Source organism: Rattus rattus, chromosome 5 (genome assembly GCF_011064425.1).
Source record: "Rattus rattus isolate New Zealand chromosome 5, Rrattus_CSIRO_v1, whole genome shotgun sequence".
Taxonomy (NCBI): domain Eukaryota; kingdom Metazoa; phylum Chordata; class Mammalia; order Rodentia; family Muridae; genus Rattus; species Rattus rattus.
Window position 1 is genome coordinate 5,244,893 of NC_046158.1, and position 27,280 is coordinate 5,272,172.

At 51.8% G+C, this 27,280-nt stretch overlaps 1 protein-coding gene across 2 annotated transcripts; it reads right to left on the minus strand.

Moving 5' to 3' along the window:
• Positions 1 to 585: 585 nt before the first annotated feature.
• On the minus strand, positions 586 to 23,391 carry Miga2 (mitoguardin 2). 2 transcript variants are annotated; one of them, XM_032902857.1, is made up of 16 exons: positions 23,287 to 23,391; positions 18,754 to 18,989; positions 16,896 to 17,106; positions 15,547 to 15,659; positions 14,813 to 14,930; positions 14,388 to 14,524; positions 9,475 to 9,592; positions 8,682 to 8,782; positions 8,025 to 8,140; positions 7,605 to 7,677; positions 7,389 to 7,475; positions 4,653 to 4,751; positions 4,314 to 4,448; positions 3,082 to 3,135; positions 2,428 to 2,544; positions 586 to 2,212 (listed from the first exon to the last, which is right to left on the minus strand). In XM_032902857.1, exons 2-16 carry the CDS (start codon positions 18,847 to 18,849, stop codon positions 2,006 to 2,008), a joined length of 1,782 nt encoding a protein of 593 aa, XP_032758748.1. In that variant the 5' UTR covers positions 18,850 to 18,989; positions 23,287 to 23,391; the 3' UTR covers positions 586 to 2,005. The 2 variants fall into 2 exon arrangements, with proteins under 2 accessions (XP_032758748.1, XP_032758747.1); XM_032902856.1 differs by lacking the exon at positions 23,287 to 23,391 and adding an exon at positions 23,168 to 23,260.
• Positions 23,392 to 27,280: the final 3,889 nt, after the last annotated feature.

Below are 27,280 nucleotides of genomic sequence, written 5' to 3' on the forward strand. Positions count from 1 at the left end.
TACATTGAAAGAAAAAGAAGGGGCTGGGGATTTAGCTCAGCGGTAGAGCGCTTACCTAGGGAAGCGCAAGGCCCTGGGTTCGGTCCCAGCTCGAAAAAAAAAAAAAAAAAAAAAAAAAAAAAGAAAGAAAGAAAAAAGAAATCCCAGACCTATATATCTGTACTTTCTACAAAGGTCAATGTTGGATGTCTTTCTTAACTACTCTCCACTCATGTTTTAAGGCAGGATCTCTCACTTGGCCCAGACTATGATTTAGCAACTACCTGGCCTTCATGGCCACGGGGAGCAAGCCGGTATACAGCTTCTGCCCATAGCTTCTTCATCAGCTCCTACTTCCAGACTCCTGCCCTCACTTCTTTTGATAAACTGTGATGTGGAACTGTGAAATAAATCCTTTCCTGCCCACGCTGCCATTGGTCACGGTTGTTTCATCACAGCAGCAGTAGCCCTAAGGCAGATGCCCGTGAAGACGCAGGCTGCTCCTGACCCGTTCCTCCTGGGGCCTCTACCCACTGCAAAGCGCAGGTGTCCAGCCTTTGGCTCAGCACCGCCCCCCACCTCTACCCCAGCAAGACACAGAGAAGAGTCACTTCGATCCTTTATCTGATTCACAGGCCTTGCTCTCACACTCTATTGCTGGTTGAGTGTAGAGGGTGGGGCATGGACACACAAACAGGACAAAATAAAAATGCCACAGCTGTATGGTTCAGGAGCAAACCAGAGTGGGCCTTGGCCCAAGGTTACATTCACAGCTCAAGGTAAGTGCAAAAGAATGGAATGTCAGGACAGTGCGTGAGGGCTGCTCCCTTCTGAGCGCAGGCCTCAGAGAGGACCCAGAGCCATGGCTACCCTCTCTTCAGTGCATCCTGCTGACCCCAGGGAACCCTTGTCCCTTCCAGGGAGAGGAACTTTGTTCCAGGAGCCAGTGCTCCACTGCAGACCAGGAGTCTTCTCCTGCATGCCACAACTGGGAGGGATGGAACAGCCAAATAAAGTATTAAGGCAATAAATAAAATCTTCCCAGCTCAGGCAAAAGGAAGGCCGCCAGAACCCCGTGACAAATGCCAAGGGCTGCTGCAGGACCCTGGGTGGCAGCTGCCCCAAAACACATGTGCATGGAGTTGAAGGCAAAGTGCTGAGTCCAGCTTGTCGGGGGTGGGGTGGGGTGGGGTGGGGTGGGAAGGAACTGCCCTGCTATGCGGCCTCTGTCCACCCTGCCATGGTTCCTAGGTCCTCACTTTGGAGCAGCAGATGGCAACACAGGAGATGGGCCTTTGTGAGCTCGGGCTGGAATCCTCAGCTGGAGTCTAGCACTGCCCAGGAAGGAGCTCCAGGCTCACCAGGGCATGGGAAGGGCCAGCCCTGCCTCCTCCTCCCTCTTTGGTGGTGGCAGAAGTGGGGAAACTTGAGTCTTTGGCAGGGCGTGGGAATATGAGGACAGCGTCCTGGGTTTGTGAAGGACGAGTCCCTGCTTGAGCACACATGGGGTGAGCCCCCTCTGGATGGCCCAGATGGGGCTTCCATCCTGGCCAGAAGCCCAGGTGCTGGGGTGTGTAGCTATACATGGCTCCTATTGCAGAACCCTGTGCCAGTCACCACATAGCCCTGTGCGCTCTATCCCTTACCTATCACCTCCTTGCCCTCCGCCAGCGGCAGAGGAGATGAGGGTTCTGTGGTCCATGCTCAAAGCCATTCTCCACCACCTTTCTCTCTTGCTGCTTGCCCTTGGTCAGACCCTGCTGCTGACTCTGGCCTGCCTCTACTGCTCAGGGAACCCCAAGGGCAGCTGCTATCCAGTGCTCCTAGTGGTTCCTCTTCATGGAAATCTGTCCTCTGGGTGTTGGGATTCCCAGATGAGGAAGTAGAGCAAGCTCAGGGGCAATGGCCCTTGGCCACCCTGGCCCTTGGATGCCACTCCAAAGGAAGGGAGGGGCAGCTTTCTCTCTCCCAGCAATCACCCTTGTGACTGAGGCCCGGCCACCTCTCTCCTCCAGCCTGCACCCTACTATTGCAGCTCATCCAGGGGCCCATTCTCTCGAGGCAGTGGCCCATTCATCCCAGTGCTACTAGCCACTGGTGCCCCCAGGTAGCCCAACAGAATCTCGCTGCGGCGCCGGGACAGCTGTAGGATGTCTTCTGCTAGGGCTGGCACAGAAGTGTAGCGCACGTTGTCCAGGTCGAACATGTCCCTCAGGTATTGCACAATCTGGTGCTGGGGGTAGGAGATTGGTGTTGGAACTGGGTCCTGGGACATTTTCTACATTCTACAAAGTCTCTTTCTCAGTGACCAAGCCCCAGCCCATTCTCCCAGCCTTAGGCAACTGCCTTCCTGGGGCTCCTCCTCTAGGGTTCACCTAGAACAGCCCAGGCCCCCACCCCTCTTCTGGTGTCTGTAGGAGCAGGAAAGCAGGAGTGCTGGCCATATACCTTGAAGAAAGCACAGACTTCTGAGAGCTGAGGCTTGGGTCCGAGGAAGCCAAAGGCCAGCACAGGGCTAACATGCTCCGATACGGAGTAGAAATGAGAGATGAAGCCATCAGGCACCTGTGGGGAGGGCAGGGCTGAGGAGCAGGCTGGGCTGGGGAGCAGGGCTTACCCAAAGGTCACTAAGTCCTGGCTAGAGCAAGGGGTGGGCTTGTACAGCCCTGATCTCTCACTTCTACAGAAAGGGCTAGAAGACTGCTCTGAGAGCTGCCCCTCGCAGGCCTTATGGGCAGAGCCAACTCACAGCACTGGTCACAGCAGTCGAGCCTGGCAGCCATGGGGAGTAATGGCTCCCAGCTACTCCATCCATGGTGCAGGTACCAGTGGCCTACTGGGAAGGAGAAGAGCTCTGCCCGCTACCTGACTGCTGTGGCCACTGCCCTCCTTCCCCCTCTCCCAGGGTGTGCATCCTCTGCTGAGTCCTGGGACATGATGGTTGCTCCTCCCTGAGGATCCCTGGGACACCTGGCCAAGTGGGGTGCAGTGTGGGATATGGGGACCTTGATGCTTTGCTGCACCTAGCCCCTCTCCCATTCAGTCCAAATGGCTAAGGGAGTTCTGGCGACTCAGTCCTAAGAAGCCTAGCCACTCACTCACCATCAGAAGCCTCCTCTTGGCTTTCAGGACAGACCAGCACGCGGTGGCCAGGGCCTAAAACACAGGTAAGACCCCATCAAGGATAAACCCAGAGCCCCAGCCTTGGCCCAGGATGAGCTCTGCCCATAGCCCACCCACACCTAACTGTGCCTTTTCTTTACCCTGTATCTGGCAACAGATGCCTAATTGTTTGTTTGTTTGTTTTTCAAGACAGGGTTTCTCTGTGTAGCCCTGGCTATCCTGAAACTCACTCTAGACCAGGCTGGCCTTGAATTCAGAGAGCTCTGCCTGCCTCTGTCACCAGAGTGCTGAGACTAAAGTGTGCACCAGCACCAGGCCAGATGCCCACTTCTTTACTTCATATACGTGTGCGCTGTATCAGTTTGTGCACTGCGTGTCTGCAGGAGTCGACAGGAGATGGACACCGAATCCCCTGGAGCTGGACTCACAGGTGTCTGTGAACTATGTAGCATTAGGAGCCAAGCCCGGGTCCTAATGAGCAGTGAGCACTGTACTGCAAGCCCTCCTTGGCCCTATACACACCTATTCTTGAAACCAGGCTCTAACTCTTACTGCTTCAGAACTTCATTTAGATGTGGAAGCTTCCCAAGCCTCAGTTTCCTCCTCTGTAAAATGGTCATGACACAGCACCCCAACCCCTCACCTGGTGGTTGCAGGAGCCACCATGAGCATCTATAAATGGCCTTGTTGGAGAAGAGTCATGGGCAGCAGAACCACCATATTACTGGTAGCCTTGGGTTTTGTTGTCATTGTTGGGGGTGAGTGGACGGAGGGTCTCCTCTAGTTTTTAACGTGTCTGCAATGGGATGCATGACTCACAGTGAACTATGTAGCAGTTAGTGTCCCCAGCCAGCAAGCCCTCCTTGGGGGCTCTGCCTCTTACTGCTTCAGAACTTCCATTTGTGTGGATTTAGGACAACTGTAAAATGAGGACAACACAGAGCACCATGGCATCTATAAATGGCCTTGTGCAGACTGCAGGAACTGGGCTTGGGTTTTGTTGTCATTGTTGGGGGAGTGGAGGGCCTAACTTAATGGGGATGCATGTCTGGAGACAGCCCCACATCTCAGTGGGCAGGGGGACTGGAGACAGCCCACATCTCAGTGGGCAGGGACTGATAAGTGAACTCTGGGAATACATAAGAGGACACTGAGAGGACAGTGCCGAAGGTCACAGGGCACACACACATGGGAAAGGGATGGGCACCCACTGTTTCCTTGAAGCTATCAGACAGCCAACGGTTCCGCAGGACAGCAAGCACCGAAGATGGAGGGTTCTCTAGGTCCTCGAAGGCATCCATGAGGATGAAGTCCAACACGATGTCGAAGAAGCTCATGCATGCCACCTTTAGAGAAGAGGGGGCATTAGAGCTCCTGTGCCGAGGCCAATGGGGGCCTGTGTGCGACACCTGGGGAAATGGCTGGAAGCCAGGCTCGGCGCAGTGATGCGCCATCTCAGCTGCTTAGCACCGATGCAAAGCTGGGCGCAAGCTCCCGACATCATCATCTGAGCTCTGAAGAAGCCAGGAGCCCAGCACGAGCAGACTCACCCCTCTGCCCTCCAGCTCCAACCGGGTGGTAGCCCAGGTCTCAGGCCGCAGGGCGTAGTTCAACATCTCCTCGTAGCTCTCCAGGAAGCCCTTGGGACTCTGTGAGAAGCACAGCCAGTTCTGGTTGTGGGAGAAGCCCTGTGACCCAGTTGGATAAGATTCACAGGCAGGCTGGGCTGTGGATAAGAATGTGCCAAGCAGGGCTGGGGCTTTGCCCCAAAGAGGCAACAAGGAGGTGTCTTTTTTTGCTCGAACGTTCCAGAGAACCAGGGTGTGTCTGGGGCAAAATCTGCACCAGGGCCCCCAGCTATGTCTCAGTTTGGCTCATGACTGCACACTTATCGCCTTGTGGGAGCCAGGCACCGCCCTACTACATGCTCTCTCCTTGGCGATGTCCAGGAAAAGGTGTAGTTCCAAGGAGTGAGACTGGGAGGCGCTGACTGCACATCTGCCTACCACTGGCTCCTGGCACATAAGCACTTCAGAAGCAATGGAGGGAACTCGGGCAGGGGCAGGGGCAGGGGCAGGGGGCAGGGGGCAGAGGAGGGACAGGGGCAGGAGCAGGGGCAGGGGCAGGGGCAGGGGCAGGGGCAGGGGCAGGGTTCAGTCGCATGAGCTTGCCTAACATGGAGTGTGACTGACACAGGACACACAAGGCGTGGCTAAAGGCTGCATGGTTACAAAATGGCCCTGATGCTACAACCGCAGACCCTGCACATCTGCTACCTGGCCAAGGTCTTCGGGGATCTGCCCAGGGAACCCAGACATCGCTACATGAGTGCCACTGTCATGGGGCTCAGCAGCTGCCCGTGGGCCTCTTCCACTTTGTAAAACAACAGAGCTGAACGCTGACTGGGACAGGGCAGCAGAGACCTGCTCGGCATGGCCAGGCCACCTCACTTCAATTACCCCCCTGTTCCTGGGGGCCAAGGAGAGAAACAGACTGCAGTGGAGCAGTGGCTGCAGGGACGTGAAGGAGCGCCTGGAGCTCACTCTGGGGAACTGGGCAGTCACCTGGCAAAGGTGAATGCAGCACTTGACAGGGCTGACACTCCTGGCATCATGGCCATCAATCACTGCTGGGTGAGGACGACAAGGACACTAAAGAAGCTGGTCATGGCTACACGAGCTTTTCATCCCATCCCTCGGGAGGCAGATTCAGGAGGTTCAGATGTCAAGGTCATCTCAGCCACACAGCTGGCCTGGGTTACACAAGACCTCTCAAGAGATTGTTCTAATGCAGTAAAAAAGCACGAGTGGGCGATAAATATGAAACCTTATGCAGCAGCTGGACAGATGGCTCAGCGGTTAAGAGCACTGACTGCTCTTCCAGAGGTCCTGAGTTCAAATCCCAGCAACCACATGGTGGCTCACAACCATCTGTAATGGGATCTGATGCCCTCTTCTGGTGTGTCTGAAGACAGCATCAGTGTACTCATATATAATAAATAAAATCTTTAAAAACAAAAAAACAACTTATGCAACCTCTTCCACACACAAAGAGCCAGGGAGCAATGAACAGTGACAAAGGTCAGGATTACAAAAACCCAGTACGAGCCAAGACATGAGGACAAACTCTTACGCTGCCAACAAGGACCTAAGGTGAAGCTCCCACAGAACATCCGCCTGCCGGGGCCTGAGACAGATCCTCAGAGGTCCCAGACGCCCACCAGGAGACAGGACACACCACAGCCTGTCCCCAAGATGGAGCACTTTGCCTTAAGTACCAAGCTGGGGAGGGAAGGTGGCTGTGCTACCCTGTGACACCACTGAGCAGGGACTGCAAGCTGTGGACACAGCACAGGTTGTGAGGTGGACAAGACACCATGGTCAGAGTCCACGGAGCAGGGCACTTGGGACTCCAGCGAAGGTTGGCCGTGGACAGACACAGGGGACCCCTCTGCAGCTTGTACTTGTTTGTTTTGTTTTTCAAGACAGGGTTTCTCTGTGTAGCTCTGGCTGTCCTCAAACGCTGTGTAGATCAGGCTGGCCTTGACCTCACAAGTCTGCCTGCCTCCCCGAGTGCTTGTGGCTTGCGTTCACTACTGGCCAGTTTTACAAAGCTGTGCTGTTGGAATCACCAAGTAAGAAAGAGTTCGTGTCTCTAGTTTTCCACGTTGGAACAGGAGTGGGGGGACCCACAACCCTTTTCCTGCACCCCATGGCTATAGGAAGATGCCAGGACTCCTGCACTTGGTTTTAAAGTGTTTGTACGTGTGTGCAGGCCAGAGAGAAATTCAGAAGACACTCCTCAGACAGGGTCTCTCACTGGGGCTGGGCTCACCCATCGGACTGACAGGCCATGGATCTGACATTTCCTCTGCAGCATTAGGAGTGCAACAAACTCTAGCACACACAGTGCCTTCATACACGGGTTCTAACCTCGGGTCCTCACACTGACGCAGACAGCACCTGACAAGCTGAGTCATCTTCGCAGCCCAGGCACTGTCTGCGTTATCACTGTGTTGGCCAGCACAGCACGACTGTGGACACGTCTCCACCACACTGCTATGGAGGTGCTCTGCAGGCCTCCATCTCTCTTTTCGCCATGAGTCTGGGGGATCTAATTCAGGTCACCAGTCTGCAGAATGAGTGGTTTGATCCACTGAGCTGCCTCTTAGGCCCAAGATTTTTGTGTTAAAGACCCAGTCAACATTCAAAACAAAACAAGACAAAAACCCAGCCTGAAATAAGGTTCTGGAGGGAAATCTGAAACAACAGGCCCACCCCAGCTACCTTCTCAGCCTTGGTCATTAGGCCTGTCACCATCTGCCGGCCGACCTCCCCGAAGAACACCTGGTTGTTCCTTTCTTCTAGAAGCCCCTGAAGAAAGAAAGGGGAGAGTGGTAGCCTCCCAGAGCCAGTGGAGAGGGCAGTCATGGCTGGGCACAGGGTGGCCCCGTATGGGGCAGGCCCAGCACCCTCCCCCAGTGGCTCCTGCACCATACCCACCTCAAAAGCCTGCCGTACACAATGCAGCTTGGCCAGGAAATCTTGGTCACTGTAGCAGCCTAGCAGCTCTGTCCTGAGGAAAAGGATAGATAGTGTCACACCACCTGGCAAAGACCCAGTGCCTTTGGTGAGAAGGAGAGGACAAGGGTGGAACCTGGCCCTGCCTCATCCTAGCAGTGTGACTTCAGGCTCATGCTAGCCTCCCTCTATCCTTCGATCTCCCCCCAGCCAAAGGCAGAGGGAGGCTGGCTGGCTGTTCTCTGGGGCCACAGTGCTCCCTCTGGACCTGGATACAGGTGGCAGTCATGGCTATGGTACCTGGGCTGACCTCAGCCTCCTTTGGTCACATCCACCGTCACTGTGCACCTCTGGCCCTCCTCCCTGGGGCCGGAGCCCACCCGCAGCCCCACGAGCTCTCACCTGAGTGTTCGACAAGGTACTTTCCCCTCCTTCACCAGCTGCAGAGCCTCCTCGTAGGCAGCAGCGGGCCTGGAGAGAGGAAGCGGGTACTCTCCGATCTGCAGGGACTCGAAGAGCTGGGAAAGGGCAAAGGAGGCCGTGAGCATCACTCTATGGGGGCCACAGCCCTGGGTCCAGCAATGGGGACCACCCTAGGGGCCTGCCTTTGGTCCATCTTGAAGATACCAAAAGCACACTGACCCCATGAGACAGGAGGCCTAGGTTCATGTCCAGCCCTAGGCCTCAACTCTTCTAGCTCTAGGATCTCTTCCCAAAGGGAGTATCGGTTGGATGCATGTTCCCATCTTCCTGTCCCAAGCACAGACATCATGCCCCCTGCCCCAGCCTGGTGGCAGACTAATGCTAATCAAAGGACTAAATGGATTAGAGAAGTCAGAGGTGGGTATAGTTTAGAGCCCTAGGGATATAGGGGATTGCTCTGCTTGACCATGCAGATCTATAAGCCCTGGCTCCTCAGGCCTCCCTGACCTGGGAACTTCAGAGTATCTGGGAAGTAGGCCTTCATTCCTACATAAGAAAATAACCTTATTCCCCCCACAACTTAGTCCTGGCCCAGAGGGCCTGGCCTAACCCAACTTGGTCTCCTAACCTATTTACCTCAGTGGCTGAGAAAAAGGAGTCTTCTGAGGTCAGGCTGTCCTCATCATCAGCTCGCAGACACAATGAGCCCTCAGTCAGGGGCAGCATTAGGGTCCTCTCTGGAAGGGAGTAAGACTGGCCTGAGACCCTCCCCGACATCTGCAGGCTCTAGAGCTGAGGGAGCTGGACATCCCAGGACACTTCAGAAAGGTGAGTCAAATAAATAAATAAATGCATGCCACAGACTTAATGGTGGCCCTACCGACCTCTGTCGTAGAGGAAGACCCAAGGGAACAGGATACTCAGTAGGCAAAGTCACACTGAGGCCAATGCCAAGAAGCCAGGGAGGATGTGGCCTGTAGCACTAGCCAGCCCTTTCTGGACCCCAGTTGTTCCCACAGTGCACGCTGGGAAAGGCTAGACACGTGGCAGGCGTGAAGAGGACACTGGACAATGGGCCGAGTAAGTTAGTTCCCTGTCTGTGGTTCACATTTCTGTACTTCCACCGAATGGCAAGAGAACTGTGGTCCACTTAGCCTGCCTCTGGGTACTGCCATGGGAACCCTAAGGCCTGCAGGACTGTCCAGGAGACGTAGGCACTGAGCCCAAAGGTGTTCCCAAGAGGCCGGGGCAAAGCACACTAACTGTGGACTCCAGGCCTCACCTTGCTTCAGTCTGTCTGCCATTTTTAAGGGAAAACCTTGGTTTCCCTATTTATTCAAACTTCAATTTGCTTGCTACGCTGGGGAACCGTGCCCTGGTTCTCTGGACATTCCCCGACCTCTGTTCCTGGCACTTCAGCCCTGCTCACCAAGGTCCAGCAGCATGTTGTCAGAGGGGAGGGTGGATCCGAACTCTTCCTGCAGATGGTAGGCCCGGTGCAACAGGGACTCCAGCTTCTCAGCAAACTCCCTTCGTTGTGACTCTGGCTATGACAAAAACAATGACCATCAACCTAGAGCTGTCAAGCTTCCCAGTCAGGTAGGGCCCCAAGGAAATGGAGCTGGCTCTGGGTCCAAAAGAAGAACTCTAGACGTGTGCTGCCCACTGCAGGAGGCACTGGCCACATGTGCTGTGAGTACACACAGCTCGGTGCTGGAAACACATGCACAGTATCTCAGCAGGAAGGGCATCATGGCACACAACCTGGGAGCCCTAGGGGAAAATCTCAGGTTTGAGGCCAATGTGGGACATGCAGTGAGTGGTGGGTTCCAAGCAGCCAGGACTACACAGCAAGACCCTGCTGTGTGAAAAGGAAAAGAGGCTGGGTGAAAGTGGTGCAGGCCTTAATCCCAGCACTCAGGAGGCAGAGGCAGGAGGATCTCTGAGTTTGAAGCCAGCCTGGTCTACAGAAGAAGTTCTAGGACAGCCAGGGAAAAAAAAAAAAACCCTGAAAAACAAAAAAAAAAAAAGAAGAAAAAAAAAAAAGATAAAATACAATAATAATAATAATAATAATAATAATAATAATAGGGGTTGGGGATTTAGCTCAGTGGTAGAGCGCTTGTCTAGGAAGCGCAAGGCCCTGGGTTCGATCCCCAGCTCCCCCCCCAAAAAAAAAATAATAATAATAAAATAAACAACAACAACAACAACAATAATAAAGTTGATCTCATCTATTTTTTTCTTGCTTCTGCTACCCTGAGATAGAACCTGGGCTGTCCTCAAACCTATTATGTCACTGAAGACGACTTTGAACTCCTGATTCTCCTGCCTCCACGTCCCAATCTCAGGATTATAGGTGTTCGGTAGGTCTTCCATAGCGCTGAAGACTGAACTCGGTGCTCCCTGTGTACTAGGCAAGCGCACTCCAGGCCTCCTCTTGCTTTCTCTGTTGGTGGTGTTTGCTGCCTGAACATATTTCCTAGAAATACTGTGGCTCTAAGTGACTCAACACTTTCCCTGAAGACCCCAGGGCAAACCCTGTGTACCTGGGTGAGCCCTTCCTCCAAGGCCTTCTCTATAGAAGAGACTGAAAAGCTTCACCTTGTGAAGAGGACTCAGGTGCAAATGGTAGTAACCGTTACTGGGTGTTACCAAGCAAGGGCAATTCCACCTCCTGAGTGTCAAGGCTTCAGGTGACAAGCTGGACAGCAGAGGTCAGGCTGTCCTCGGAAGGTGAAGGTCTGGGTAGCAGGAGAGTACACGAAAGGAAGCACAGGCAGAGCCTCAGTCAGAGATGGAGGGGAGGAGCTGGTGTGCCGCACAGCCCCGTGACCTCGGTGTGACTCGACCTCCAGGCCCGGCATGGGATGTTGGGTGGTGCTCTCTCGGGCCTGGGGCTCTTGGGTTTGGGTCCCAGGGTGAGGCAAGAGAGCCTAACTGCTCTCTCCATGGAGGTGGGGGTAATTAGACTAGAGCCAGTTGCTGAAGTAACCAGAGCCCAGGGAGGAGACAGGTAAGGGCAATTAAGCCTGAGAAAGGGCCAGAAGAGGGGAGAGGCAGCCTTCACTGAGGCCCTAGCCTGAGCCTCCTGTTCAGCCTCAAAGCTTCTCTCTGGGACAGGACATTCCACAGAGAAAATTCAAGGTAGTGAAGTGTCCCAGAGCATCTAGCTAAAATATGGCAGGACAGAGACCTGGGCCAACCTCAGGACTCTGGGTCACAGCCACTCTGCTGGATCCTGCCTGACTGGCAGCCCTGACTATGTCTGTCAGCACTCTGGGAAGTAGCTATGAGTGGCCACAGGGACTTAACACAGAAACTTGACCAACTCAAGAAAAGCAAATGCAGTGAGCTTCAGAATTTAATAATTCAGTTTGAGACCTTAAAACTTTTGCTTTCTTTTACCTTTTGGCACAAAGTCTCTCTGTGTAGCCCTGGCTGTCCTGGAACTCACTCTATAGATCAGGCTGGCCTCCACCTCAGGGATCCATCTACCTCTGCCTCCCAGTGCTGGGATTGAAGGGGTGCGCCACTCTGCCTGGCTGTACCCTTAAACTTCCGGTCCTCCTGCCTGTACCTCCCGCTGCTGGCATATTCCTAGTGCCTGAAAAGCCAGCAGCAGCTAAGCTTCACCTCCAACCCGGAACTTAAAAGCGTCCTCTGTATGTTCCAACGGATGCCAGGAAGAATGGGAAAGGAAACTCCAAGCCTTTAGGGAGGCAGAGGCAGGAGAATCTCTGTGAGTTCGAGGCCAGCCTGGTCTACATAGTGAGCTCTAGGACAGCAGTCAGGACTACATAGAGAGACCCTGTCTCAGAATAAAACAACACCACTCAACATCACCACCATGAGACTAAACGGCCTGTGTGCAATCCCACATACGGGGGTAGGGGATGGGGGGGGGGCTAAGACGGGACGATCGGAAGACATTCCTCCAAAGGAAATACACAGTTAGGGCCTGCAACATGGCTCCGCAGATAAAGGTGTTTGCCAACAAGCCTGAGTTCAAGTCCCAGGGCCCACACGACAGGGTCGAGCAACTCCTGCAAGTTGTCTGTCGCCTCCACAAGTGCACCACATGTGGCTCCCCACAAAACAACACACAGGAGGGCAGCAGCTGACAAGCCTGGCAGGATCAGCACAGGAAGGCAATGAAAGCAGAGAAGGAGGCTGGGGAGGAGGTAAGGAAACGTGGGGAATGTTAGTGGACGGCAGCAGCCCAGGGGGACTGCTCCCCACCATCTGTCACCTGTTTCAGTCGAGCTCCCTTGTCTGACCCCGTTGATACTGGGCACACATGTGGTGCACCTGCACACACATAGGCAAAATATGGACACTTAAAGTCAAAGAAATAAATCTAAACTAACAACAAAAAGGATCACTGTCCTGGTCTGCAAGTGCCTGGTCCAGGGAGTGGCACTATTAGGTGTGGCCCTGTTGGAGTAGGTGTGTCACTGTGGGCCTGGGCTTAAGCCCCTCACCTAGCTCCCTGGAAGTCCGTGTTCTGCTAGCAGCCTTCAGATGAAGATGTAGAACTCTCAGCTCCTCCCGCACCATGCCTGCCTGGATGCTGCCATGCTCCTGCATTGATGATAATGAACTGAACCCCTGAACTGTAAGCCAGCCCCAATTAAATGTTGTCCTTATGAGAATTGCCTTGGTCATGGTGACTGCTCCCCGCAGTAAAACCCTAAGACAATGACCCAGAGAGATATCTTGGCAAGTAAAAGCACTTGCCACCAAGGCTGACAATTTGAGTTTAACCCCCAGAAAAATAGAATTGATTCCTATAGGGTTGTCCTCTGACCTCCACAAGCCCACTGTGGCACCATATACACATACACATCACACACAAACAGATAAACAGAACTTTAAAAAATTTAAAGGTTTGGGATTTAGCTCAGTGGTAGAGCGCTTGCCTAGGAAGCGCAAGGCCCTGGGTTCGGTCCCCAGCTCCGAAAAAAAGAAAAAGAAAAAAAAAAATTTAAAGGCCTGACAAACCAGATACATGCCCTTAACCCCCGCCTCAGGAGGCAGAGGTGGGTCTCTGCCAGCTTGAGCCTAGCCTGTCCAACCAGTTCTAGGCCAACCAGGGCTACTCAGTCAGACCTAGAGTAAAAATAAAAAGTAGTATAACTGGTTGTGATGGCACACAGCTTGGGAGGCAGAGGCGGACATGCTCTCTGTGAGTCTGACAGCAGCCTGGTCTACATTGAAAGCTCCAAGCAAGCCGTGACTCCCAATGGTACCCTGTCCTACGCACACACGGCTGTGTGCTTGGCCCATGCAAAGTTCTCAGTTTAAGTCCTAATATTTTGATTTATGTATTTTCATATTTTTTAGACACACCAGAAGAGGGCATCAGATCTCATTACAGATGGTTGGGAGCCACCATGTGGTTGCTGGGAATTGAACTCAGGACCTCTGGAAGAGCAGTCAGTGCTCTAAACCGCTGAGCCATCTCTCCAGCCCCCTGTCTTTTTATTTTAGTTTTTCTTTCTTTCTTTCTTTTTTTTTTTTTTTTTCCGGAGCTGGGGACCGAACCCAGGGCCTTGCACTTGCTAGGCAAGCGCTCTACCACTGAGCTAAATCCCCAACCCCATCTTTTTATTTTAAACAAACAGAAGAGAAAGGGACCCATGGAAAGCCTCTCCACCTTTCCCTCCAGAACTCTTTATGGGTAACTGTAGACTACATGAGCTAAAAGTGGACGGACATGATGACACCATACCTTTAATCCCAGCATTTGGGAGGCAGAGGCAAGGGATCTCACGAGCTTGAGGCCATGGGTCTACAGAGCGTGTTCCAGGACAGCCAGAGCAGCCCAGAAAGACCACGTCTCAAAAATAACAGCGAGGGGACGGCTGGAGAGATGGCTCACCTTTAAGCACTTGCTGTTTTTCCCGAGAACCCAGGTTCGGTTCCCAGCACCCATTTGGTGGCTCACACCTGTAACTCCAGTTATAGGGGATCCAACACCCTCTAGTGGACTCTGTGGGCACCAGCACGGTATACAGACATACATGTAGGGAAACACATAAAAAAAAAAAAATCTTACAAATAAATAAGATTATGAAATTACAAAAAAACGTGAGTGGTGTTCTCCCCCCCAAAAACATAAACAAAACCCAAAGGTCCCAGAGTCCAGCCAACTAGGGACAGAGGCCCATCTCCTCTGCATCTATAGTCCTGCATTAACACCCCCCACCATCACCTACATCTCCCACCCCCTGAACAGTGCTGAGAAGGGTCTGTTTAGCAAACCTTGCTCACCAAGCTATCACCAATGTCACAGCATCAAGCACATTACCCGAGCAGTGACCGGGGAACACCACCTACCTCTGACAGTGCTTCAGACGAGGTGTCTGGGTTCTGGAGGCTGTCACCTGGTGTGGGGGTGCTGCCTCCGTCCCCTCTCTGACCCACACTCAGTGCCTGCTCCCATTTCTGCAGGGCTTCCTCAAACAGCTCCATGCCTGAGAACACAGGAGAGGAGAAAGGCTCAGGTCCCACAGGCTTACCCTAAGGGGATGAACATAGCAGGGAGGCAGAGGACCATGGCAGGGTCAGAGCTGGGCAGGACTTTACAGCTAGGTCTTGCCTTCTTCCGGGCTTGTCTGTGTGCTTTTACCCAAGAAGGACGGGTCTTATAAGTATTGACAGGGATCTAGGGCGGGCCAGTAACTCAAGAAGTGACCTGCCTTGCCCATTCCTCCCTGCCAGCTACCCTACCCCGAGGCCCCTGGGCTAGCCTCCCAGCCAACCTTGCACATAGAGGCTCTCAGCACTGCCATCCATGGTGGGCACAGACTCCTCCATCCCTCTGGTTTCCCATGAGCCTGAGCACGCAGCTGTAGGGCTGGATGAATTGACCACTACCATCTAGGGACCAAGTACACAGATAAGAAAGAGTGAAGCTCTTTGTGGGTCCCCTCTGAGCCCACCCTGACTGCCTGAGCACAGGCCACAGGCCCTCCCAAGGGAGCTAGGCCAGCACCACATCCTCAGAGCAGCTTGATGATGCTCCACAGAGAGAGAGACTGCCACAGTAGGGAGAAACAGAGGTCAACACCCAAGGCCGTGTGTGAAAAGTCCCTGGGCCCAGCCCCTGCACCGACAGCTGCCACCTTGTTTCAGGACCTCTCAATTATAAGATGGCCTCCACCTTTCCAGAGGAGACTCAAGAGTAAGGGCGTCCATCACCACAGAGCTGGAGCGGAGTGACAGATTCACTGTGAGTCAGTGAACCCAAGCTGGGCTCCATGGCGACAGAGCTCACCCTGATAACTCCCTCTCTTCGGCACCTACCCGCCCAACTCCAACTGGTGCCTCCAACCATCATCAACAGGATCCGGAGGCGGAATTCACCAGTGAGGGTGTGAAGGGATGAAGGGGTTACCTCCCACCTCCCTAACAGCCCACTCTGCCTCCTTAGGGCAGAGACCAAGAGTGGCCTGGTGGCACCTGCCTCCACCTATATCCTTCCCTGGTTCCTTACCGAGGCCAGGCTGTGGGAGGAGCCTGAGTGCTTGCTGGGCTCTATGGAGGAGATACCACTCAGAGTGTCGTTGCTCTTGCTGCTGGGGCTCTGAACCCTCCGGCTGGAGCAGCCTGTGAGGAGAAGGGTGGGTCTCACCTGCATCCTCCCACTGAGCTTCCCTCCCCAGCCTTCTCTTTCTGGAAGTGTGTCCTGACCTAAGCCAGGACATCAGTGGATCCCTCTGTGTGTATACTTAGCAGAGGACTAAGGCTCTTCCTTGGCCTGCTGACTTAAAACAGGGCCAGGCCCACAGGAAGGCCCCAAATGCTAGGATAGGCGGAGAGCAAGGTGGGTCACCTCCCTACCTCTTACTCAGTTTGCCTGTGTGCTTGATTGAGTGTCTGGTAAAGAATTCTCTTTTCCAGATGCCTCAGCAGGTAAGGGTACTTGCTACCAGGCCGAAAGGCCTGAGCTCAGCCCTTGATGGAAGGAGACCCAACTCCGAGTGAATCAGAGAGGTCCTCCGAGCACCTCATGTACACCACAGCATGGTACGTACAATAGATAAACAGATCAACAAACCCTTAGGCCTCATTCTCCTTATTCTATTTTTGAGACGAAGTCTCGGTGTGGAGCCCACGGTGGCCGTAAGTTCTACATCTGCCTCGTCTTCCCAGGCGCTAGGTTACAGGCGACTATCACACCTCGCTTTGAAAACTGATTTTCCAAGGAAACTCGTTTTTCCCCAGTTGGGAACCTATGAGAATGCTTCGCCTTGAAGGAGAGCAATGTAACACCAACCTGTAGCAAACAACTGTGTCTCACGACTACCAGGGAAGGAGCTTTCTAGGGCTGGCAAGATGAGCCCCGGCCTCCGTTTGAGCCCGGAACCCACATGTGGAGGAAGGAGAGAACTTACGTATATAAGTTGTCCTCTGACCTCCCTCCAAAAGTACCCTACGGCACATCCACACACTTTTGCTCACACGCCAACTCTGAGATAAATTATTTATAAAGTTTTCCCGCAGTGGCTTGGTTCTACGATGGCCCTGTCTCAAAGTTCTGGAAACACTAAAAAGGTGACCCTTACCACATGCAAATCCCTTTTCTACCCCCTAGAGAGGAGAATGGAGAAATACCATTGGGTTCATGTCTTTATTCCTGAGCACAGGGAAATTTTCTACAGTGATATAGCCACTGGGACCAATGTCACCCACCACACCTGAGCCCATTGTCTCCAGGAATGGTTCTGCGGTCAACTCTACTGAGGTAACTTGGCTGTGAGGCGGGAAGGCACAAGCCTGAGACCCACAGTGAACAGTGCTAAGATGTGACAAACGTTAGAGGCTCCCCAACCACACACCTACCTTTCTTCACCGAAGGGACCTTTCGGGCCATGAGGATGGGCATGGGGATGGTGCCCAGCTGCTCACTTCCCATCTCAGGGCCCACCTGTTTCTTCTTCCGACGGCGCCTTTTCAGCTGGTGGGCAGCCAGGGCCAAGGCCACAGTCCCGAGGGCCGTGGCAAAAAGAACCTTCCTCAGGCCTGGGGTCAACCGCAGTTGGGAGAACGCAGACTGGAGGGAAGAGATAAGTGGTCTGGTTATGTCGCCCAAAGGGAAGCTCTGGGTGTGGCCACAGTATTCCCCTGCTGACCCAAGGGGTGTCAAGGGGCACTGAAGTAAATCAAGTCACCTTCTCTGAAATGTGAGTCAGAAATATAAAGAGAGAGCACAAGAGATGAGTCCTGAGGTCCAGTGTGAGCCAAAATGCTGGCCACTGTTCTTTGCCTGTGTGCGGCACCAGGGCTTAACCTGTGTCACCTGTCAGAATTCCAGCTGAATGAGGAGCGGGAGGGTCACATCAGTTGAGATGTGTGCAGGCAGTGACCATACAAGTTGTGGTTTGTCCTGGAGTTCTCTGTATTTTGATGCTAATTCCACTGCCCCAAGGACAGCAGCCTAGTCACATACTCAGGACTCAGGTGACTTCACCAGAACCTTCTCCCCACTGAATTTGTAAAATACAGGTGAGGGGCAGGTACAGGATAGAAGGAGGCCTGTCATTGGATGAGATAGATGGATGGGCGGGAGAAGAGTTTAAAGGAAGAGGAGGGGACAGGAACAAAAAAGAGAAGAGACAGGAGGGAGAGGGAGAGAAGCCATGGCAGGTGACGTTAAGATTCCGCTCTGTGTATTTACAGGTTGATATTAATGTTCTTAAGGGATGGATAGTACTGGGCTTTGTATGTTTAGGTGGGCAATTATATCTTACCAATTGGGTCAAAGGTTTTTGTGTTGTGTGTTCTTTCATGTGTAGATTTAAGTGTAATGGAGTGTGGGGCAGTTAGTCTGGGCTGCCAAGGAACTGGAATGTGTGCTTCTGGCAAGATATCCCGCAGATATCTTGGGGCACCTCGGTGCCAGACCTAGCAGGATAAAAGACAACCTTATGCTTTTTTTATTTTTTATATTTTTACAACAACAGATACACACCTCAAACCCTGATGACTGCATATCTGAGACCATTCATCCAAATAGGCCCATCCTGGCCACCCTCTGCTGCTGTCCCACAAAAAAGAGCTTCAGGGGTGCCAGGGGACTTAGTCAGAGACAACTAAAGTCAAGGGGTCACCTAGCCTTTGGGTAAACACTGGGTTTAGGGCCCCAATTTTTAATGTAATCCTGACTTACTCAGAGAAAAGATACCAGGTATACATACGGATAGTTAGTGTTGACTGTTACCTGATCGAACTAGCGTCTCCTAAGAGGCAAGTCTCCTGACACACCTGTGAAGAATTCCCTACCATAATCCTAGCCTCTAAGACTCTGAGGGATATCTCAAGTCATTTGGTGGGAAGATTATCTTACTTGTGGAGGGGAGCCCTGCTGGGCAGGGCAAGACGCCCTGTATAAAAAGGCGAAAACAAGCTAAGTACTGGTGTCTGTCTGCCACCATTTCCTGAGTACAGGAGCTGTGCGACCAGCCAGCTCCCTGCATCTGCTGCTGAGCCTTCCACACAACGGACGGTAAAGCACTCGAACCGTGAGCCCAAAACCCCTTCTCCCTTAAATTGCTTTGGCCTTTCAACACGGCAATGAGAAACTAGCTAAGACACATGGAATTATAATAACACAATAAGAAACTACTTAAGCCACATAGCCTTGAGGACTCAGCTCTCTCAAGGCACTGAGGACCCCTAGAGAGGCCCACACCCATCTTACCTGACCAAAAGTCGTGTACAGGAACACTGGTATCTCAGCCACAGTCATGGCCAGAGCCTGGATCATGGACATACCCTCAGTCCTACGGAATGCCATGGTAGGCCCAGCACCCGGGACGGGACCTCCTGGGGTGAGAGCTTCCGAGGAGAACGTCTTCAGCTGGTCTCTGGCTGGGTCCTGGGTACCATCCACTCCCCAGCAGGACAGGGGCACACATAACAGGTCCTTCCACAAAGCTGACAAGACAGATGACCAAGTGAGACACCGGAAGGTACATGCAGGGTCTGAGTGGTAGAGCGCTCACCTCCCTACGTCCGATACCCAGTCCTGCTAACAAGCTTTGGGGCAGTGAGTTAGCTAAGCAAATAAAAGAACCTGCTGAGCAAGCCTGACAACTGAGTTCCCCAGGATCCAAGGTTGAATGTGATGGGACTGAGTGCGTCCACGAGGAATGAACCGTTAATAAAGGTGAGAAGGCCCATCCACAGTAGGTGGCACCATTCCCTAGGCTAGGTCCATGTACTGTGTAAAAGCATACACACATTCTTTGCTCTCTGCCTCTTGACTAAATGTAACATGAACGGCTGTCATGAGATCAGCTCATGTCATTGTGACTTCCTCATAATGATGGACTGTCACTTGGGACTGAGACAAAATAAAACCCTCCTCTCCTAAGTTGCTTTTACTGAGGTGTTTTATCACAGCCAACAGAAATGAAACCAGATATGGAAGGAGAGACCTGACCCCCAAAAGCCGTTCTCTGGCTTCCACATGTGCCTGTGGCGGGTGCTCCTGCACGCATATACACAAATAATACACTTTACTTATGTATGTGTATACGCCATACGTTCAGATGCTTGCAGAGGTCAGAAGGTGGCTTGGGATACCCTGCACCTGGCATTACAGGAAGTTGTGAACTTCTTAGATGCTAGAATGTAGGCGTGAAGGCCCCAGCTCAACTTCTCCATGCTGAGTTGGGTAGGTGATGTCTTCAGCAATGAGGCCTTGCCATCAGTTTGTGGAGAACGCAATACAGTCTTGGTAACAGCAGGAGTGACTGGGGTTCCCTTTGGCCAAACCTCAATTAGCAACCAAATCCATATTCTCAAAGCTTAATTTTGTGACCAGAGATGGCCAGTTGACATTCTGTCTATCCCCTTATCTAGGGTTTTCATTAGATCACCTTCATATACGTGTTTATTTCTTTTCCTTTCTTAAAGATTTATTTATTTATTATGTATAAGTACACTGTCGCTGTCTTCAGACACACCAGAAGAGGGCACTGGATCCCACTACAGATGGCTGTGAGCCACTATGTGGTTGCTGGGATTTGAACTCAGGACCTCTGGAAGAGCAGTCAGTGCTCTTAACCGCTGAGCCATCTCTCCGGCCCTCCTATGTAATTTCTCTTTAAGGATCTGTATCGTAAGTTGTAAACTACTTGATGTAGGTGTTGAGGACCGAACTCAGGTCCTCGGGAACGGAAGCAAGCATGCTTAAACGCTGAGCCATCTTTCCTGTAAAAAACTGTTTTAAAAGGTCGGGACTGGGGTTGGGGATTTAGCTCAGTGGTAGAGCGCTTGCCTAGCAAACGCAAGGCCCTGGGTTCGGTCCCCAGCTCCGAAAAAAAAAAGAAAAAGAAAAAGGTCGGGACTGCAGGGGTTTGCTGGGTGGTTAAGATGAACAGATGCTCTCCCAGAAGACCCACATTTGATTCCTACTGTCACGCGGTGGCTCGCAGCCATGCGACTCTGGTTCCAGGGAATCCGTTGCTGTCTTCTGGTCTAGCCTCCATGGGCACTGGACACAGATATAGTGTACAGACAGACATGTAGACACATCGTCCACACACATAAAATACTTAAAACTTTGGGCCTTAAAGAGTTGGCCCGGCAGTGAAAAGCACTGGCTATTCTTCCAGAAGGCCCAGATTCAATCCCTAGCACCCAAATGCTGGCTTGCAAGTGTGGGTAACTCCAGCTGAAGGGGATCTGATGCCCTCTTCCGAGCTGTGAAGTCACCAGGCAATAAAGGGACACATACACACATGCAAGACGCTTATCCACGGGAATTTCTCAGAGAAAGGTGCAGGTGTCAGCACACAGAGATAGAAACGAGAGTGTCCTCCGAGGTTGGGCACCTTAGGGCACTTCAGGCTTGTGATCCCAGCTGCTCAGGACACTGAGGCTGGAGGATAAGAAGCTCAAAGAATGACGGAGCAATTCAGGCAGACCCTGCCTCAAAATTTTTCAAAGCACTTGTCTAGCATGTAGCAGTGGGGTGTGGGGGCAGCATGGGACACAGTGCCTCCAGTGGCTGAATGAGCAGAAGCATCAGGAATACCAGGCCCCAGCTCTCTGCCCCCACAGGCAGGCAAGCCGCCAGATGTCTCACAGACACCTCTATAAACCTGGGAGCAGAGGGAGGCATGCATGGCCCGTTAGCTGCAGAAAGAACCCCGAGACTGGGAGAGAAATAGGTCACCCTCTAACTCAGAGCCCTCTGCACTTTCTCGGGCTTTTTAAAAACACTGGCTGTTTTCTAAATAAAGATCTCAGGCTCCAGACTGAGAGCCATGACATCCTTTTCACAGGGCCTGGAGTGCTTCACTTCCTGTGGCCTAAATGTCTATGCTGATCTTGTGGTGGTGGCTTTTTTGTTGTTTGTTTTGTTTTGACTTATATTTCTTTTTGAGGCAGAGTCACATACTGTAGCACATGCTGGCCTTGAATTCTAGATACTTCTCTTGCTTTTTGTCTCAAGTGTTGAGTTTACTGCTACGAACCAGGACAGCTACATGGGCATTTGTTTCTCCCTGCCTTTCTCCACCTTCTCATGAAGAAACTGAATTTTGTCCAGCCTAAGCCCGGAGTCCAAAATAACTTGGTTGCTAATGGGTGAAGAGAGGGTACTTCAAGGTCTACTGGACTCTGTTTAACACAGCAGGAGCAGACAGAGGCACAGAGGGAGAAGATAGCCCAAGACCCCCCATGACCCAAGGCCAGATTAGAGGTTTGATCACATATAACTGAGACCACAAGACCCTGCAGGGGTCTTGTTCAAGTTCAAGGAGGCTTTCTGGGATCTTTGGAGGAAGGAACACACAGGCCAGGACAGACCTAGTCTCTCTGGGATGGTGGCCAAAAGTCACTAGGCCAGCACAAGAGATGAACAAGAAACAGATTATCCTTGGTAAGTGGGGAAAGGCACACAGCCCTACCAGGCTGGTCCTAAGGCTGTGGGGGGAGGGGGAAGGCAAGAGGCTGGCAAGCAGAGTGAGGTTCAAGGGCTAAAGAAATTGCCACACTGTCAAGGGCAGGAGAGATTTTTGCCTAGAGGTTGTGAAGTGGACTGTGGTATGCATATCCTCCTGTAAGCCTCTGGCCTGGCAGGGCCTCGAGCGAAAGGCAAGGACATCAGATAGCAGGAGCTATACTTTCCCGTGCATTTCAACAGGCCAGCGCACTAGCTCTCTGTGAGGACTCTGAGTAGAGTCCTTCTCGGAGCCCTCAAGGTAAACATCATTTACCATAAGGATATGAATACAGGGGCTTTGAGAGATGAGGCACCCACAGAGGCTGTGCTGGAGCACCCTAGTCATTGCCTGCTGCTTGCTTGTATCAAACCTGGGGGCCTTGAACATCTGTGAAGACCACATAGTATTAGAGGGCAGAGTCTAATCTAGGACCCAGGCAGGAGGAGGTGCGGGTGGAGGCCTGTCTTCTGTTCGCAAGTGAGTCCAGTTAGTCTTGTCTGTGCCCAAGAGAAAGGTCACTTCACAGAAAGGAAGGGTCCAAGCTCAACACCATATCCTACCTGTCTCTCGATTCTAATGCTGGCCACTAATTCTGCTCCATATTCTTGAGCAGGGAAGTTGTATGGTCCTCCACCCTGGCACCCTAGGCCTGATATCTCAGCTTTCCAATCCAGGCCCTCCTCTCTTGTGCAAGACAACCCTACTAATTGGCCTGAGCATTCTCTTCGTCCCACCTTGACCTAGTTGTGTTCCCAGAACCAGACAGTCCTACACCACCCTTTGCCTCATGTCCTGTTTTTCCCATCCCAGAACATCTCTGTGGGATCCCACGCAGCCTGGCATTGGGCAACCCCACAGTGAACGTCTGCAATATTCCAAGCTTCAGCATCTGCTCCTCGCGGAGCCTAGTCAGGGACCTTCCTCTCTGGCCCCGACCTCCTTAGGACATCCTTGACGGCAGTCCACATACAGCGCTGCCCACAGCCGGCACACCTGCTCCTTCCAGGCTGGGGAGTACCAGTACCAGAGACCCTGCTTAGATGCCTTCAGCGTTCCAGGCCCGGGAGTCTCTTCTTTGACCCAGCTCCCTTCTCGTTCCACCCCCGGAGCCATACATCCTCTCGTGCCGCCTGGTCCAGGGGGATTCACTCATCCCACCTTGGACACTTTCGCGGACCGGCTGGGTTGCGGACCCCTACGAGGGCCGGGTTCCATGCTCCGCAAGCCTCGCTCCTAGCCCTGCTGCGCTGCTCGCCCGCGCAGTGGCCGTCACTCACCCGGGATCCCATCGCTGGGGAAGGGCAGCGTCTCCTTTCCAGGCGGCAACACAACCAAACCAGGCCGCTGGGAGCGTGAGGGAGGCGTGGCCTCGGTCCGGCCGACACAGCTCTGACCAATGAGAGTCCCCAGATTGCTCCACTTCGCCGTGGCTCTTGGCCAATGGGATGAACTACGTGACCACGCCGACCCCGCCTCTCCCGCTTTCCGACCCGCCCCCTAAGTGTGGTTGCAGTGTGGAAGTGTCCTCTTCTCTCTTCCGATTGGTCACTAGGATTAGACAGACACACGGACACTCAAAAAAAAGCGGTCGAGCTAGTGGGTGCCTGGGGCTTTCTGGGAGGCAGCTGCGTAGGAGGCCACTAAAGCACACTGGTCCTGCTTGTTGTCACTGGGACGTCACATCTGATTACCAAACTGTCCTGCGCTACACACACACTCACACCAATAGGCAGGTACGCACGCACGTACACGCACATCTACAACCCTTTTTATTTTTTTTCTATCCTTTTTTTCGGAGCTGGGGACCGAACCCAGGGCCTTGCGCTTGCTAGGCAAGCGCTCTACCACTGAGCTAAATCCCCAACCCTACAACCCTTTTTATTCATAGTTTAGTTTGGTTTCTTGGTTTTTGTTTTTTGTTTTTTCCCAGACAGGGTTCCTAAAGGATCCGTGCTTTGGAGACCGACAGGTTTTGTTTGTTTGTTTTTTGGTTGGGTTGGTTGAATTTTTTTGTTCGTTTTTGTATTTTATTTTTATTATGTTTTCTTATTTTCGAGATGGGGTGTGTGTGTGTGTGTACCCAGGCTGTCCTGGAACACCTGCCTCTGCTGGGATTAAAGGCATGTGTTACCACAGTGCCTTAATTCTCCTGCCTCCAATCTCCCAAAGTGCTGGAATTACAAACATGTGAAACTGCCCAGCTACATCCACATTCTCTGTATTAAATAATATTGTTTGAATATCAGAAAAATTTGGAACTTTCTTGTTAACAGTGCCTCTATAGGGAGGGATCTGATTTGAATAGTTCTCCCACCTGAGCCATCTCTCCAGCCTCTAGTTACTGATCCCTAGGAAGAGGAGAAAGAAACAAATTCTGAAGGGTTGGAGAGATGGCTCAGTAGTTCAAAAGCAAAGTGCTTGCTATTTTTTTCAAAAGACATCGGTTTGATTCCGAGCACCCGAGTCAGACAGCTCACAGTGGCTGTAACACAGGATTTGATACCCAATTCTGGACAAGTCAGGCACTGCACACATGGTGCACAGACACACACGCAGGCAAAACACCCATACACATAACATAATAATTAAAAACTAAGAAAAGTAAATATCTCTTTAAAAGATGAAGCTTCGAAGCAGGGGTAAGAACATACAGAGTCAGACACCAAATCCTATTTCCTAAGCCACAGGGGAAGTAGTAAAGATAGGAGCATGTCAAGGGCATCCTCCTGCCTTCAGGGACTGTGAGGAACTGGACTCCAGGTCAGGGCATGCCCAAGTCCTAGAGCAGCCCGATTTCTCCACCTGGCAGAAACACCAACTTAGACTGAGAGGCTCCATGCTTGGCTGGAGAAGGCTTTCCCTACCTGTGAGTTCTCTGTCGTCCGTCCTCTCAGCCAGATGAGGAGACAGTAAGGCCTGTCCTTAGGTCAGTTACCCTACAGTGTCACCAAGGTCAAGGGCAGAAGAAACAGGTAGGTTTACAGAAGCAGAATCCCAGAGAGGAAAAAGATGGGGAATTGAGAGAGGGTCTTACTGGACCAGAGACAAAGTTCAAATTAAGAGAAACTGATGGGGGCTGGAGAGATGGCTCAGCGGTTAAGAGCACCTGACTGCTCTTCCAGAGGTCCTGAGTTCAGTTCCCAGCAACCACATGGTGGCTCACAACCATCTGTAAAGAGATCCGATGCCCTCTTCAGGTGCATTTGAAGACAGCTACAGTGTACTTATATATAATAAATGAATAAATAAACCTTTTTAAAAAAGAGAGAGAGAAACTTATGGAAAGGGAAAGAGAGTGGCAGGGGGACAAGAGGACACAGGGACGGGCAGAGAAGACAGCCGGCTGATAGTACTGCTCTGTGGCACAGCGGCAGGGTGACAAGGACTAATCAGATTTCCCATGGTTTAGAACTGCTAAGGAAGTAGACAGGGAATGTTCTCATCCCAGGTCAAGGTCCTGGAGATGAAGGAGGTATAAGAAATGAGCTTGATTTCATTATTCCCCGAGTTAAGACATACCCAGTTCTCACTCTGTGCCGGCTGCATGCATACAGTGTACAGCTAGGAGAAGTGACAGCTGCCTGTAATTCGGACAGGAAGATGGAAAAGCCACACCCATCAACTGTATATTAAGTTTGAGAGCAGCCAGGGCTGCATGAGACCTTGCAACAAAAACTCCAAAAACCCAAACAAATAAACAACAACAACAACAGCGCAGGCAGGGGAAGTGGGTCAGAGGTTAAGACCATACACTGTTCTTCTATAGAACCAGAGTTTGGTTCCCAGCCTCCATGTGAGGCTTCTCACAGCTGCCTTTAATTCCAGCTCCACGAGATCTGACACCCTCCTTTGGCCTCCACTGGTGCCTATAAACTCATGGCATATGTTCACAAATACACAAATAAAAAAAAGAAATAAATCTTAAAGGGAGGGAGGGGCTGGGGAGACGGCTCAGCAGCCAAGGGCACTAGCTGCTCTCGCAGAGGTCCTGGGTTCTGTTCCCAACACTCAGATGGTGGCTCACAAGCCTGTGTAACGCCAGTCCCAGGGGATCCAACACTCTCTTCTGGTGTCTGTGGGCGACACACACAGAGTCCATAGTATATGCAAGCAAAACGCCCTTACACATCAATACATTTTAAAAATTAACAGAAAAAAAAAAAAAATTAACACGATGGCTCAGCCGGTAATAGAGCTAGCCCTGAGTTTGATCCTCAGGACTACAGAACTCATATAAAAGTAGAAGAGGGAACTGGCACTAGAAAGTTGTTCTCTGACCTCCACATATGTGCTACGGCTTTCTCGTGTCCCCCATCTCACACGCAGGTCCTTGCACTCGAGCACACGCATGTGCGTGCACACACAAATAAAACATAAAATGAAATTTAAGAGCAAAAACAGGTTTGGGAGGACGGCTCCATAACTGCACAGCCTTGAGAGCCCAAATAAAAGAAGTCATGTAAATTCCAGAAGCACTGGTTTCCTACGGTGTAATGGGAGGCAGACCTGAGTGGAATGCCAGTGCCAGGGCAACACCCAGGGCTCATGTACAAGCAGGCATACACACAGACAAACACAAACATACAGCCACACATAGGAAAAAAAATAAAACAGGAAGCAAAACAAAAATGGAAAGATGTGGCACACACCTTTAATCCCAGCAGAAGTTTCTGTCAACTGGATGCCAGCCTGGTTTATATTTGGAGTCCTAAGCCAGGAGGGGCCTAGAAAGACCCTGTTTCAAACCAAATATATTCCAAAGTATTTAAAAAAAAAATTGGGCTGGAGAGATGGCTCAGAGGTTAAGAGCACTGACTGCTCTTCCAGAGGTCCTGAGTTCAATTCCCAGCAACCACATGGTGGCTCACAACCATCTGTAATGGGATCTGATGTCCTCTTCTGGTGTGTCTGAAGACAGCTACAGTGTACTTGTATATGATTAATAAATAAATCTTGGGGTTGGGGATTTAGCTCAGTGGTAGAGCACTTGCCTAGCAAGTGCAAGGCCCTGGGTTTGGTCCCCAGCTCCGAAAAAAAAAAAAGAAAGAAAGAAAACAAAAAAGAAAAAAGGAAGAAGATAAATAAATCTTTAAAAAAAAAACAACCCAGGGCTGGAAAGATGGCTCAGAGGTTAAGAGCACGGACTGCTCTTCCAGAGGTCCTGAGTTCAATTCCCAGCAACCACATGGTGACTCACAACCATCTGTAATGGGATCTGATGTCCTTTTCTGGTGTGTCTGAAGACAGCTACAGTGTACTCATATACATAAA